This window comes from Hypanus sabinus, chromosome 16 (genome assembly GCF_030144855.1).
Source record: "Hypanus sabinus isolate sHypSab1 chromosome 16, sHypSab1.hap1, whole genome shotgun sequence".
In the NCBI taxonomy this organism is placed as follows: Eukaryota; Metazoa; Chordata; class Chondrichthyes; order Myliobatiformes; family Dasyatidae; genus Hypanus; species Hypanus sabinus.
In genome coordinates this window covers 84,248,463-84,264,831 of record NC_082721.1, presented here as the reverse complement: position 1 = coordinate 84,264,831, position 16,369 = coordinate 84,248,463, and the positions used below count along the sequence as shown (strand labels likewise).

The following is a 16,369-nucleotide window of genomic DNA, read 5'->3' as shown; positions in this document are numbered from 1 at the left end:
TAATTATCCCCCATTCTTTATTAAAGGGGCCATCTCCTGCATTTGTACTTTGCTCATCTGTCTTAAAACAAAACACTAACCTGGAAAAGGTTATTCCCCACTTTGGCTACTTAGCAACATGGTTCTAAAATGAGTATCGGATCATACCTATTCCTGCCTGAATGCATACCCCATTTGCAGCAGCCCAGACAAATGAAGGGCATTCAATGTAGCCTTTTACCATTTACCCCAGGCTTAGCTTTCATTAGAGAATCAGTCCTACACTTATGTGCTCTGTCACTTCTTGCCAGATCTGGCTTTCAATACCCTAGTTAGGGTGCATTCTGGAGCTGTTCGGGTAGATAGCAAACAATAAGTTCAACAGCAGCCATTCTTTAGATTTGAATGTGGATTGCAGATGGAACTTAAAACGCAGCTCAGGAGAATGGGTTTCCTGAAGCTGCAGCTTGGAGTCAATCACAAATAAAGAAACTCTCCACTTAGACCCCAGATGGTGTAAGATCTCCGAGACCTCCTTCCAAGTCATGTACCATCTTGACTTAAAATATATCACCAATCCCTTATTGCTGTAGGAGATAAATCCTGTAATTTTTTTTTCTCCAATTGGGAGTACTTTCAAGATGAAGACTGCATCAGTTCAAGGAGGAAGTGACAAGAACTGGGGACAAATGCTGGACTTATCATTAATGCTCAGATGCCGCAAACGAACGAAAATTCATTCTCACCTAAATATGGGATGCATGGTTTATTTCTCAAGCAGCTGATGTAAGCCCTTAGTTCCTTATAGTTATCTTCTTTGGACAAGAGAGTCTCCAGTTTTTCAAACGTAGCCTTATCTTTCCTGCTCAGCAGCTGCAATCAGATATGAAAACAGACCTCTGGTAAAACCCCATCTTGTACATCTAGAAAACATTTGCACATTTTAATCAGCAACACCAGTTTTTAAAAAAATATATCAACAGGAACACTTGGCTAACGAGATTCGGCACCAATCAAAATTCTCCAATCCCAGAAGTCCCACTATCAATCCCAGTAGCCCTTGTGCTTTCCTATTGCTCCGGGTACACCATTCCATTAATTACAAATTAATCCTGCGGCTATCTATCCAAAAATCAGCACCGACAAGGAAGTTTTCAAACACTCACATAGTAGATGTTGGACATACACAGGTCAGACAACAATCTATGAAGAGAAAAGCGGTTGACGTTATGGGTTAATGACCTCATCATGCTGGAGTCCTGCTGGAAGGGACAGAGATGGGTATCTCCAGAAATAATAGCAATGGACTGAATTTCAGTTGCTATTTCCCAGTGCTGATGGGAGGGTCACTGATATAAAATAAATGTTTTTTTCCTCTCTACCACGTACACTGAATGCAGAGTACTTCCAGCATACTCCATTTTTGCCTTGCAGTTCTAGCAAAGTTTACCACTGACACCCTTCTCATCCTGGTTAGGTAGCACAGTGCTCATCCTGGTACAGTACGGGATGCAGAGGTTCATCTGAAACAATAAACGGAAAGACAAAAGAACCAAGGAGGCCATTCACTTGCCATCCACGTTTTTGACAGCCTGAATATCGGCGAGCTCTGTAAAGCTGAGATGACTGCCATCAAGCCATGAAGATTATTGAGATCAAGTAGCTTCTGTAACATAAACAGTCACATAACTTTTTTTAATAACCTTTGGACAAGCCAATGACACAGTAGCAAAGTGATTTCTACAGATGTATTGTGGAGAGTATTCTAACTGGCGACATCACTTGCCTGGTATTGGTGGGGAGAGGGTGCTATTGCACGGGATCGAAGAAAGCTGCAGAGAGTTGTAAGATTAGACAGATCCACCATGGGTACTAGCCTCCATAGTATCCATGACAGTTTCAGGGAGCAGTGCCTCAGAAAAGTGGCATCTATTATCAAGGACTTCCACCACCCAGAACATGCTCTGTTCTCATTGTTACCATCAGGGAGGAGGTACAGAAGTCTGAAGGCACACACTCAATGATACAGGAACACACACACACACACACACACACACACACACACACACACACACAGTAATTAAGTTTCTACTCTCTCCATTGTCATGTATGGCACTGCGATGCTGCCGCAAAGCTAACAAATTCCACGACATTTACTGGGTGAAGTTAAATTTGATTCTGACATGGTCATGAGATTCAGTTGTTCAGACCAGACACCAGAATGGGGAAGAAATGTGATGCAAGTGACTTTGACCTTGGAATGATTGTTGGTGCCAGATGGAGTGGTTTGAGTATCTCAGACACTGCTGATCTCCTGGGATTTTCACACAGTGTCTACAGTTTACTGAGAATGGTGTGAAAAACAAACCATCCAGTCCTGTGGGTGAAAACACCTCGTTAATGAGAGAGGTCAGAGGAGACTGGTTCAATCTGACGGGAAGGCAAAAGCAACTCAAATAACCACGTGCTAAGTTACAACAGTGTGGTGCAGAAGAGCATCTCTGAATGCACAATACGTCGAAACTCGACGTGGATGGGCTGCAGAAGACCACAAACATGGATCACAAGCTCAGTGAACGTGGATACCAGAGGTACCTAATAAAGTTGCCATCGAGTGAACTTCCCAATAAATATACCTGCTTTATGACCATTGGCAGTGGTGATTTTCATTGTTGACATCTGCCTTCACTAATAAATGTTTCCCAACATATTGGAAGTGATCAATATTTTTCCACAGTCTCACTGTGAGCTTTCACTGTCACAGGGCAGTCTGCAGCAGGTGCAGATTGGTAGAGGCCTTCGGTCATGAGGATGTTGGCAACAATGCCTTCTGCTTTGGCTGGAGGGTTGACAATGCATTGAAGCAGTGGCTGCTAAGGCCCTAATCTATGAAACTCACCTTAAAATCTGCCTTTTAGAATCAGAATCTGGTTTATTATTACCGGCATGTGACATGAAATTTGTTAACAGCAGCAGCAGTTCAATGCAATACATAATATAAAAGCAAAAATGAAATAATAATAAAGTAAATCAATTACAGTGTATATATATATATATATATATATATATAGAATAGATTAAAAATCATGCAAAAACAGAAATACTGTATATTTTAAAAATTGAGGTACTGTTCAAGGGTTCAACGTCCATTTCAGAATCAGATGGCAGAGGTGAAGAAGCTGTTCCTGAATCACTGAGTGTGTGCCTTCAGGCTTCTGTACCTCCTCCCTGATGGTAACAGTGAGAAAAGGGCATGCCTTGGGTGCTGGAGGACCTTAATAATGGACACTGTCTTTCTGAGACACTGCTTCCTGAAGATGTCCTGGGTACTTTGTAGGCTAGTGCCCAAGATGGAGCTGACTGGATTTACAACCCTCTGCAACTTCTTTCAGTCCTGTGCAGTAGCCCCTCCATACCAGACAGTGATGCAGCCTGTCAGAATTATCTCCACGGTACATCTATAGAAGTCTTTGAGTGTATTTGTTGACATGCCAAATCTCTTCAAACTCCTAATCAAGTATAACAGCTGTCTTGCCTTCTTTATTACTGCAACTTTTTAACCAAACATTTTATCATCTGTCCTAAAATAGTCACATTTAATTATATATTTAAAATCAGTTACTAATTCCACATATTCCTCAACTTTATGTGGAACAGGCTCCCCAGATTACACATAACGGACAAGTCACAAAAACCAGAATGTACTACAAAGCAAATCTATGAAGCATAAACTTACTTTTGCCATTTTGATAAAGTGGCTGAGAATGTCAGCTCTTGTTTTAAGTATCTGCTTGGTGAGAATTTCTCTGACCACCCAGAAACTGACCTGGAAAGAGAAAATCACTAATTTATACTCATCCTTAATTGTTATATCATGTTCCAAGCACAGCAAATTTCTAACCAAGGCCATTACAATTAATTAATATTGTTACTGAATCTCTTTCACTTTTAGCACAAAGCTTAGAACTTCCTCCCAAAGGCCAAATTTCTTAAATGAAAAGAACTCCTCTAAAGTTTGCACATTCTTTCTCTAAAAAACCAGTTAGACTCCACTTTCAATTTTAAATCAAGATTTAGATCAAACAAAAGCAAGAAATTCATGGGCAACTGATGCACCATCAATAACTCTCTGAGACGTGAGGCGAGGTATCGGCTTTTATTGACTGAAAGAAAGAACAAGCAGTAGTTGACCACCATACTACATCCTGGAGACAGGGCAGGGCTCAGGCCTCAATCGCCTTTATACTGGGGTCTGTGGGAGGAGCCACAGTCAGTGGGAGGGGCCACAGCAGCAGTCAGCAGTGGGGGGGGGGGGGGGGCATGTCCAGACAGGTATATGTAGTTTACCACAGCAACAGACTTCAGTGCATGGAAGTGGCCAAGCTAGATGTACGGGATCAAGCTGGAGATGGTTGAGCTTAGGGGCATTTCTCTCAATGCGATTTAGAGAAGCACCATTGGGTGGCAATGTGGAGGAGGGTTGATATGACTGCGTTACAGCTTCGACTACCCGGGTCCGGCTCTGACTCCCTGAGGTGTCTGTGTAGCTGGCACGTTCTCCGTGACCGTGTGATTTTCCTGCCGTGCTCCAGTCTCCACCCACATCCTGAAGATGTGCTGAAGTAGGCTACTGTAAAATGCCCCTAGTGTAGGTAGCTAGCGGAAAATGGGTTAAAGGGCAAGAGGACAAGTTACAGGATTGACCTGACTGCTCTAGAAGTCAGCATAGAGGGCTACATTGGTCCCTGAGTTCATGTCAAAAGAAATGCAAATAAAAATTTGCATCCTGGACGTACAACTCCAAATAGATACAGATATTCTACCCTACCTTACCGAGACCAAGACATTGTGTATTATTTAATATTACCTGATTAAATCTTCTGGTAGAAGCTACAATATTCGGAGCCAAGGAGTACTTTCCCTTCTTGTTCCATGCACAACTGGACAATTCCTTAGGGGAAGAAAAGAATTTGATTTAAAACCCAATACAAACAGAAGAATACCCAAGACTGGACAATTCTGATAGGATTGTGGACTTAAGTGCTTCAATCATCAAATATTATTGAGATCCTGGCCAAAATGAAACGGAAGAAATGACAATTCAACAATCATATCCAAACCACAAGAACGGCCTCCTGCACTTTTCAAATTTTAAATCATTATAATAAATTGGAACGATTAAAATAGACTGTCTGACCTAGAAAGTATTTCAATCCCTGCATTCAAGCTCTGATTAAATATCACCAAGACTAAAATTCAGGATTAAGATCTGAAAGGCTTTTGCTTTTCAAAAAAAGCAGTCTAAAAAAAAGCTTGGCCACAGAAAAAGACACAAACACACACACACACACACACACACACACACACACACACACACACACACACACACACACACACACACACACACACACACACACACACACACACACACACACACACACACACCAATTCCTCAGTTAGACACTTGATTCCTAATTCTTGAACCTGTTCTTTGACAAAAACTACATGAATTCAGTTTAAAAGGCAATTATATTATTTTAACCTGGATGATGTAGTGAACGGGATGAAGGAGAACACAAATGCAACAGGAAGGTGAACCCACTCTATGTTATGATGCTGTTTTCCCCACAAAGTTCAGGAATTCAAAGGGAAGATAGGACCAAACAACAAACATTTTGTCCTGATGAAGGGACTCAGCCCGAAACATTGACTTTTTATTTCCATCCATAGATGCTGCCTGACCTGCCAAGTTCCTCCAGCACATTGTGTGTATTGCTCTAGGTTTCCAGCATCTACAGTACCTCTTGTGTCAAGCATTTTGTCTATTAGCCCCTCAACTGGGGAAACATAAGGACCGGCCCTGCCTTGTTGGCAGAAAGCATCTCTGGTGCAAAAAGCTGGCCACTTCAGTGCAATTACTGAGTGTGAACCCACAGCAGCCAACAGATACAATTAATAAAGCCTCTTTTAAAAAAAAAGCTTAGTGTGCTTTGGGAGTACTTTTTTGGGTATGTTTTGGTGTTAGCCACAAATGAGGACAGGTGACAAAAGCTTGATTAAAGTAGAGTTTATTCCATCACAGATTTAAGCAGTAAATTCCAGGTGGCAGAGGCTGGGCACCCTGTTACAAGGACAAACCTGCTGACTCACCCAAGGGTTTCCATCAATAGCAAAGCATTGACGATCAGTACATCTCCAGCTGAATTCAAGCAGCACCAATATCATTCAGTACAAAACACTGAACTGTGTTAGCAAAACAGGTTTGAATGAGTGAAGAAAGAAATCTCCAGTGGTTAAGATGGTTATCATGGGAGGTCGGTCATCCCAGCCTTATATCACTGTAGGAGTGTCCAAAGCCCATTAGCTGCTCCATTAATGCCCCCATTTTCATCAAATCGTCAGAAGCAGTGATGTTTGCTGAGGAGCTGGAAAGGTTCCTTTACACCTACGTCTGCAGGCAGTAAGACATGGACAACATCTAGGCACGGGCTGATAAAAGCAAAAGTAATACTTGTGCCGCAAGAAGATGGCAGTGAATGGCCATCTCCAACAAGAAACAAACCACCTATCCTTGATAACATCCTGGGGATGAGAGTCTGGAAACTCATCAGGGCCAATCAAGTCAAGTTCAATGTCATTTAGCTATGAATATACATGCCACAAAATGAGACAATGGTTTCCAGACCAGGGTGTAACTCACAGTAGTACACATAACACACAATAACTGAGGAAAATAATAACTAAATCAACAAATGAATACGCATAAACTAAAGTGCAGAAATTAAATATAGTAGGGTACTGTACAAATTATCTGGTGACAGTTCAAATATGCAGCATTAGAGCCTAATGGCCTGCGAGAAGAAGTTGGTTCACATCCTGACCATTCTTGTCTCTGTGCATCAGAGTCTCCTGCCTGATGGTAAAAGGTTAATGGGGATGCTGGATGGGTGGGTTCCTTGATGACATTTAGGGCCCTGCATACACAGCGCTCTTGATAAATGTCCCCAATGCGTGGTAAGGAGACCCCCATGATCCTCTTGGCCATTCTCACAGTCCTTTGTAGGACTTTCTGGTCCAAAGCTCTGCTGTCCCATACCCAACGGAGATGTCAGGATGCTCTCAATGGTGCTCCTATAAAATGCAGTTAAGATGGGGGTGGGGGGGGGAGAGTCTCGCTTGCCTCAGTCTCCTCAGGAAGTGGAGGCACTGCTATGCCCTCTTATTCAGGGTGGTGATATTGAGGGACCAGAGGAGGTCATCCATGATGTGAGCTCCCAGGAACTTGGTGCACTTAACTCTCTATGGAGGAGCCATAAATAAATCAACACCATAAACACAAGAGTTGATCTGAGATGGGAGATCCTGAGGGAAATGATTCATTTTCCAATACCTAAAGGCCTTTCAACCATCTACGAAGTACAAGTTAGAGTGTATTGAATATTCTTCACTTGTGTGGATAAGTGCAGCTCCAACACTCAAATAATTCAGGATAAGGCAAAAGCCCTTTCAATGTCACCACATCTGACGAGTTGAGTAATCGAGAAAAGGAGCTACGATATGCAGTTCCTCTAAGTCTGCAACAGGCAAATTTAAAGAAACACTAACGTTTTGAGCAAAGAATGAATGGCAGAGGACAATGCATTTGCCTAATGGAATGCTACACATCAAAATGGACAACAGAAGAACAGCAACCAACAAGAGTTACTGCACAAACTTACATTCAGCAACAATTCTCAGAGTATTCACATCCATTTTCCTAAACTCCACAAGGACAAGTTCTAAACCTTGTATGCTCAGCTCTCAAAGGCACAGTAAATTAATAAGTTTAAAGCAAACATCCTAAGCTTCCATTTGGGCAGCTCAACCATCAGATGGCAGAGGGCTAATACAAGACAATCAGTACCAGACCAGAAATCAAGGATGAAATTCTTCTTCTGCCCCACCATCTTCATGGAAACCAGGCACCACATTCAACGTGCTACAGACAGACTGGCAGATCGACAACACCTTCGTTACCTCAGGATGTATAAAAGTATTCTATAACCAAGAACGGCCATAGAAATGTAGTCACGACCACGATGCAGGAAACAAAATAGGCAACAGTAAACACAAACAAGAGGAAATCTGCAGATGCTGGAAATCCAGAAAAAAAACACACACACACTCACTCACACACACACACACACACACACACACACACACACACACACACTCACACACTCACACACACACACTCACTCACTCACACACACACACACACACACACACACACACACACACACACACTCACACACACACACACACACACACACACACACACACACACACACACACACACACACACACACACACACACACTCACTGGGAAAGAGTACAGTCAACGTTTCAGGCCGAGACCCTTTGGCAGAACTGGAGAAAAAAAGATGAGGACTAGATTTCAAAGCTGGGGGCAAGGGAGAGAGAAACACAGGTGACAAATGAAACCTGAGGGAGAGGCATGAAGTAAAGAGCTGGGAAGTTGATTGGTGAAAGAGATACAGGGCAGGACTGGGGGAGTCTGATGGGAGAGGACAGAAGGCCATGGAAGAAAGAAAAGGGGGAGGAGCACCAGAGGGAGCTCCGCCAGACGTGGGGTGAGAGGCGATGATTACTGGTAGTTTGAGAAATCGATGTTCATGCCATCAGGTTGGAGGCTACCCAGGTGGATGCAAGTTATTGTTCCTCCAACCCGAGTGTGGTCTCAACGCAATAGTAGAAGAGGCCATGGATTGACATATCAGAATGGGAATGGGAAGTGGAATTACAATGGGAGGCCACTGGGAGATCCGGCTTCTTCTGAGGGACAGAATGTAGGTGCTCGGCAAAGTGGTCTCCCAATCTTCACTGGGTCTCACTGATATACAGGAGGCCACAGTGGGAGCACAGGACACAGTATACAACTCCAACAGACTCACAGGTGAAGTGTTTACTCATCTGGTAGGACTGCTTAGGGCCCTAAATGGTAGTGAGGGAGGTGGTGTAGGGGCAGGTATAGCACTTGTTCCACTTGCAAGGATAAGTGTCAGGAAGGAGATCAGTGAGGAGGGCCGAATGGACAAGGGAGTCACACATATTAAGTAGCTAAATAAGTAGTACAAAAATAGAAATAAAAAAGTACAAGGTGGTGTTCATGGGTTCAATGTCCATTCAGAAATTTGATGGCAGAGGGGAAGAAGCTGTTCCTGAATCACTGAGTGTGTGCCTTCAAGCTTCTGCCCCTCCTCCCTGATGGTAGCAAGGAGAACACTGAATACATATTTTGCATCAGTCTTTACGGTAGAAGACATCTGCAGTATACCGGACATTCAAGAGTTTCAGGGACGTGAAAATTTATAACTGAGAAGTTGCTCAGGAAGCTTAACGCTTTGAGGGTGGATAAATCTCCTGGACCTGATGGAATGCACCCGTGGGTTCTGAAGGAAGTAGCTGGAGAGATTGCGGAGGCATTAACAATGATCTTTCAAGAATCAAAAGATTCTGGCATTGTACTGGATGACTGAAGAATTGCAAATGTTACTCCACTATCTAAGAAGTGTGGGAGGCAGCAGAAAGGAAACTACAGACCTGTTAGCCTGACATCAGTGGTTGGGAAGTTGCTGGAATCAATTATTAGGGATGAGATTACACATACCTGGAGGCACACGACAACATAGGCCAAAGCCAACATGGTTTCCTGAAAGGAAAATCCTGCCTGACAAACCTACTGCAATGTTTTGAGGTAATTACATGCAGGGTAGACAAAGGAGATGCACTAGACATGGTGTATTTGGATTTTCAGAAGGCATTTGACATGGTGCCGCACTTGAGGCTGCTTAGCAAGTTAAGAGCCCATGGAGTTACAGGGAAGTTACTAGCATGGGTGGAGCATTGGCTGATCGGCAGAAAACAGAGAGTGGGAATAAAGGGATCCTATTCTGGCTGGCTGCTGGTTACCAGGGGAATTCCACAGGGGTCGGTGTTGAGACTGTTACTTCTTACAATGTAAGTCAATGATTTGGAATATGATATTAATGGATTTGTGGCTAAATTTGCCGATGATACAAAGATAGGTGGAGGAGCGGGTACTGTTGAGGAAACAGAGAGCCTGCAGAGAGACTTAGATAGTTTAGAGGAATGGACAAAGAAGTGGCAAATGAAATATAATGTTGGAAAGTGTATGGTCATGCACTTTGGTGGAAGAAATAAACCGGCAGACTATTATTTAGATGGGGAGAGAATTCAAAATGCTGAGATGCAATGGGACTTGGGAATCCTCATGCAGGATACCCCAGAGGTTAACCTCCAGGTTGAGTCGGTTGTGAAGAAGGCAAATGCAATGTTGACATTCATTTCTAGAGGTATAGAATACAAGAGTTGGGATGTGATGTTGAGGCTCTATAAGGCACTCATGAGACCACACTTGGAGTATTGTATTCAGTTTGGGCTCCTTATTTTAGGAAAGGATATAATGACATTAGAGGGGGTTCAGAGAAGATTCACGAGAATGATTCCAGGAATGAAAGGGTTACCATATGAGGAATGTCTGGCAGCTCTTGGGCTGTATTCCCTGGAATTCAGGAGAATGGGGAGGGAGGGGGGGGATCTCATAGAAACATTCTGAATGTTAAAAGGCCTGAAGAGATTAGATATGGCAAAGTTATTTCCCACGGTAGGGGATTGTAGGACAAGAGGGCACAACTTCAGGATTGAAGGACATCGCTTTAGAAGTGAGATGCCGAGAAATTACTTTAGTCAGGGGGTGGTAAACCTGTGGAATTTGTTAACACGAGTGGCTGGAGAAGCTAAGTCATTAGGTGCATTTCAGGCAGAGATAGTTAGGTTCTTGATTAGCCAGGGCATCAAAGGTTATGGGGTGAAAGCAGGGGAGTGAGGATGACTGGAAGAATTGGATCAGCCCATGATTACATGGCAGAGCAGCCTTGATGGGCCAAATGGCCTCCTCCTGCTCCCATATCTTGTGGTCTTAACAGGGCAAGTCCTGGTTGATGAGGGTCTGTAATGAATGATGCCACCTTTTAGAGGCATTGCCCCTTGAAGATGTCCAGGGATTTTATTCTTAACAATCCATTATTTCTCCTTTCGCAACCCCTCAGGGTCAAGGACAACTTACCTGGGCTCCGAGGTGGCTAATGTGTGTAACTGAGCATCTGCAGTTACACAGGTGTTCATCCGGGAGGGTTGTTCTGCAAGTACAACAGCATAGTGCATCATAGCGCCTAAACTAAACTTCAATCTGCAAGGTAGAATTCAGGGCTTTTTTAAAAAAAACTATTTTAGGTATTCAGTTTCAGCTAATACAAGTGGGGAGAACCATTTCCACGGTCTGTTAGCAAATACCTGCAAATGTCTCACCTTCTACAGAGCCTCTCAGGATGGAAGAGGACGGCAGTTAAGTGGGTTCAGGGGGGGGTCTGATAAAACTCTGCCAGAGTTGAGGCACAAGGTGCTTGATGAGGAGGATTATATGGGAAGAGGAGCAGTCATAATTAATACAGGAGCCGATGATATTAACAGGGAACAGCCTCATGCTTCAACAAAACATTTCAAATTGCAAGGTGCATCTGTGCAAACAAAGGCCATTAGCCGTCAGAAAACTATAGTTACACAGCAGGGCAGCACAATACAATATTACTTATACAGACTGTAATCAAGTTCGTCTTCATGTACATGTTTATATAGTATATATTCAATATTGGGATGGAACAAATGCGACAGGGCTATGAGGTATTCTGGCAGTGTTACTCCTTTGCATAGGAAACACAAGTTTACAGGCAGCACTGTGTATGGGTTCAGAGTCAGAGTGATACAGCACAGACATCGGCACTTCAGCTCGACAAGTGACAGTATCCACCCAGCTAGTCCCTGTATTCCTGACCTCCAATGCTGTGTGCAGCTGGTAATTTCCCCCCCGTCTGCGTGTTTCTTCCAGGAGTTCCAGTTCCCTCCATATCCCAGATATGTGAGGGCCGGTAGGGTCAGATGGCCGTAGGTGAGTGGTGGATTCTGTGAGATGGGTTGTGAGTTGGAAGAGCAGCAAGGCATTGATGGCCACAGAGATAGAATAAAATCTAGCTGTGGCAGCGATTCAAACAACCCAATGCCACTGTCAGAGACCGAACACAGGGAGTTATCCTGCATGACGCACCCTCAGATCCAATCCAATAGTAATAATGTTCAAAAGTCAAAGAAATGTATTTGATCGTTTAATTAGTAACTAGCAAAACAACCTTGAAGCGATTAATGAAACTGAAACTAGTGATATTAAACGTACTTAAGCAGAATTAAGCAAAGTTAAGCAGTCACAAAAGATATCACACTCAGCAGTCTCTAACTCTGCCCCAGACAAAGCGTGAATACGTAACTAAACTCTCTGCTTCTACCACAGCCCCACCCATGTGACTAACTACAATAATAAACACGCTACACAATACACAATACGGACAAACAGAAAACAGATGCAGCAAAATCAGGTAGGATTAGTGTGAAGTGATCGACACTGATTCACTGACCCGTTCTCATACTCTGTCTCTACAAAGGGTATCGCGAGCTAGATGATACAAAGGGCTACGTAAACTGGATTCCAATCAGCTACTGAGTGAGACTGCAAATATTCCAAGCCATGACACAATGATGAGATCAGGATAAGGGAGATTGATGTACTATGGGGAGGTATGAAATGTACAACAGAAAGAAACAATAGATAAACAGTCCGGGCATTAGAATCACTGGACATTTTTGAGATAAGCGCATTGATGAGAAAAGGCAAAATCATGAAACAATCTGAACAGAGTATTGCATTGAATAGCCCCATTATAAATGCTGGAGCCCCGGTTAGTTTATAAACTCGGCCATTTCCATTTGTATAATTAACTCAGGTTCCTATAGAAGCATCCATTTAATTTAACCAGTAACATTGACATTCATATATTCTGAAATCCCTCCCAGACATCTGTTACTCCACCACTCTTTGAACTTACAAAACTCTAAACTGATGAAGTTTCAAATCAAAAGTTTACAGCACAGGACGTGGCCATTCAGCCCATCACAAACATACTGGATCACATGTTGGATAAAGTGCACAACATGTCAGATTTCTCTTGCCAGGAGTCCTTGTGATCAAGATTAATTAAAAAAAAATGTAATCCAGTTGCCATTTCCACTTTTAAATTGTTTAAACTAGTTGAATTTAAATTAAAGTCCCCCAACATTCTTCTTCATCCACCTTACACATACACACGTGCGCTTCAGCGGCCTTGCATCTCTCCCCGTTTTGGCTTATCTCCCACCAACAGCTGCCTCCCACCTTTATACTCTTCACCCCACACCTTGCTTCATCTGCTTCTCAATATCTTCTGTCTCCTTCCACTGTGCCTGCTCCTACCCTACCTGCCAGAACCTGTCTGTTATCTCACACCCCTCTTCAGTCCACCTGTCACCTCGAGCTCCGGTCTCGCCACTCTTCTTCCCCTCTTCAATACTAGCAATCTCGCCTCTCCATTCCCAGTCCTGATTCAGGGTTTTGACCTGAATTATCATCAGCTAAAAAGGTTCATCTTTATCTTATCCTTCCCAACAACAGATGCCGTTTGACCCACTGCGTTCTTCTATGAGATTGACTGTTTTCCAGATTTAAATTAAACTGTGGTAGTGTTATTTGAACATGTCCCCTAATCCTTGGCTTAAGGCTCTTAATTACCAGTTGGGACCTGAAGAAGGGTCCTGACCCAGAATATCGACTGTTTACCATTTTCCATTGATGCTGCACTGGCCTCCTGAGTTCCTCCAGCGTTTTGGGTGTGTTGCTCTGGATCTCCAGCATCTGCAAATCTTGTGTTTGTGACAAGCACGAGGTCACCGTGCTCCCAGTGTGTAACTGTCCAACTCCTTTAAAGCATCATCACGACTCAATGCAAACTTGGGTTTGATAATACTCCTGAGTAGTAGTTTTCAAAAAGGGCTGCTTTTTTATAGTTGCTGTTTTGATGCACTAGCTTTGCTCATGGTTTCTGGGCAAAAAAACTTTGAGTCAACCTTCTCAAAAGGACAGGCTTCTGTGTCTTAGGAACGTAATCGTATTCCAAGCAAAGTGTACAAACCCAGGGGCATATCTACAGAAAACAGCTCCTATGGCAAGCACTGAAATTGTGCCCCTGTCCAAATATCTGACACACATCTTTTAGATAACTTTACCATAATATCAGCTCAAAAATACAAGTCAAGCTTGTTAATCTTTTAATTAACAAATATGGAATTACATGAAAATTATAACTGCACCTTCCTTGCTTTTACTGATGCAAGTTGGTCAATGATGTGATCAAAGTCAGTTTTTTCCAGTTTCTTCTCTTTCTACACTCAGCAGAGCAAGATCACAGAGTCTGCCTTGACCCGTGGAGGCTCTCAAATACAAAAGTATTAGTTTTAACTTGCTGAATGATCTCTCACAGCTGGCGATGGAAACTGCGATGGTTAGCATTAACTGAATAGCAATGCGAAGATTGGGGAAGACGCTCTCATCTCCATACTGAACAATAAATTCAAGAAGCTCTTCAGGTCTTGATATTTTCATGTTGACCCGCCGCGATAGCAACATTCGGCAATCCAAAATTTCTTCATATAGCTGCTGTCCATCAACATCAGAGCTGTACAGTTTGCCCAAATTTTCGCACTTAGGTCATTACTGTTGGTACTGTAACACAGTCCCTCGACATCGAGAGGAAACCCAAACTTGGTGTCAGTGTCATGCAAACGAGGGAACCTTTCGTCCATTTCTCCATGAAGACAGTCGAGTGTTCCCTTCATGACTCTTTCCATTTCCTCCTTTGCTGTTAACCAGGTGTCTCCCGAGTTCTCATCAGCCATTTGTTTCTTTCGTCTCTGAAGTCTTTCAACTTCAATATTCCATTCTTGACAGAGACAGACTCCTCCTTCGAGTGACTCACTGACCAACATTTCTCTTTCATCAAAAAAAAAGATCTCAGAGGGCTTTCAAATCGAGGGCAGCATTGTGGAAGTTCATGCTAGGATCCTGCAGCCTCTTTTGAATACAGTCAATGCGAATGAGTACTTTGTTCCAAAATCCTAGCAAAATCAGAAACTCGGATCTCCTCAAGGTACTTGTTGACCGGCTTCAGTGTTTCTGTCCTTGCACTCCACCTGGTTTCAGACTCCAACTTAACAACCACAGGCACAGTGTTTTGAGTCGAGAGAAAAACACGTAGAGAGCTTCGATGGTTCCAAAAAACATGACCATCATTATATCCTGCTTGGCTGCATGTACACCCACCAAGTTGAGGTGAGTGATTGTTGCAATTCACAAACACTGCCAGGTTGTTTTTCTCACTTATTCTTTGATGAACACCACTTCTGTGTCCAGCCATCACAGCAGTGTTCATTCATTCAATCTTTTTATTGATTTCCAGTAAAGAATATACAAATCAGAGGAGAAGTTTAGCAAACAGATAATACAAGAAAACATATAAACAGCAGTAAAAAAGAAAGTATATATTGTCAAAATCAGATAGGTAAAATGTTACGCTGTTGTATATACACAATATAATTGAAAAAACTACAACTCCTCATAACAATCGTAAAAAAAAGATTGAAAATTTCCAATTTACAGCAGTGTTGTCATAGCACTGTGACCGACAATCTTGTAGCTCCATTTTGTCCTTCTCTACTGTTTCAAGATGTCAACCAAGCTCTCAACATCATTCTGGCTTATCTGGATAAAACCAAGGATAACTGACCAGATAGAGGTGTACAAGATAATAAGAGGCATTGATCATGTGGATAGTCAGAGGCTTTTTCCCAGGGCTGAAATGGTTGCCAGGAGATGACATAGGTTTAAGGTGCTGGGGAATAGGTACAGAGGAGATGTCAGGGGTGTTTTTTACGTAGACAGTGGTGAGTGCGTGGAATGGGCGGCCGGTGGTGGTGGAGGCGGATACAATAGGAGCTTTTAAGAGGCTCCTGGATAGGTACATGGAACTTAGAAAAATAGAGGGCAATGGGTAAGCCGAGGTAGTTCTAAGGTAAGGACATGTTCAGCACAGCTTTGTGGGCCGAAGGGCCTATACTGTGCTGTAGGTTTTCTGTGTTTCTGTTTGACTCTCTAACATGGACTGTTTTCCTCTCAGAATCAACTTCCACATACCTCACTACTTCTGACATCTGCTCACGGTGTGCCTGATCAGGAGTCAAGTCGAACATGAGACCATAGTACTTGGTTTTACGAATGCTTCTCAGTAAACTCTGGTGAACAATGGATGCCACCATGTGGATGAATTTGTTCTGGACACCCGGTGAATGATAAGACGTGGATCCATGATGACTTTCCAAATGACTGAGGTGT

At 42.9% G+C, this 16,369-nt stretch overlaps 1 protein-coding gene across 1 annotated transcript in view; it reads right to left on the bottom strand.

The window, feature by feature from the left end:
- LOC132405926 (ras-specific guanine nucleotide-releasing factor RalGPS2-like) overlaps window positions 1–16,369 on the bottom strand; it is a 114,709-nt gene that overhangs the window by 77,342 nt on the left and 20,998 nt on the right. The window contains exons 6-8 of the mRNA XM_059990906.1: window positions 4,847–4,930; window positions 3,716–3,805; window positions 726–852 (exon numbers count right to left, since the gene is read on the bottom strand). Of these exons, the coding sequence (XP_059846889.1) occupies window positions 726–852; window positions 3,716–3,805; window positions 4,847–4,930 (301 nt within the window). The remainder of the gene's footprint in view (window positions 1–725; window positions 853–3,715; window positions 3,806–4,846; window positions 4,931–16,369) is intronic.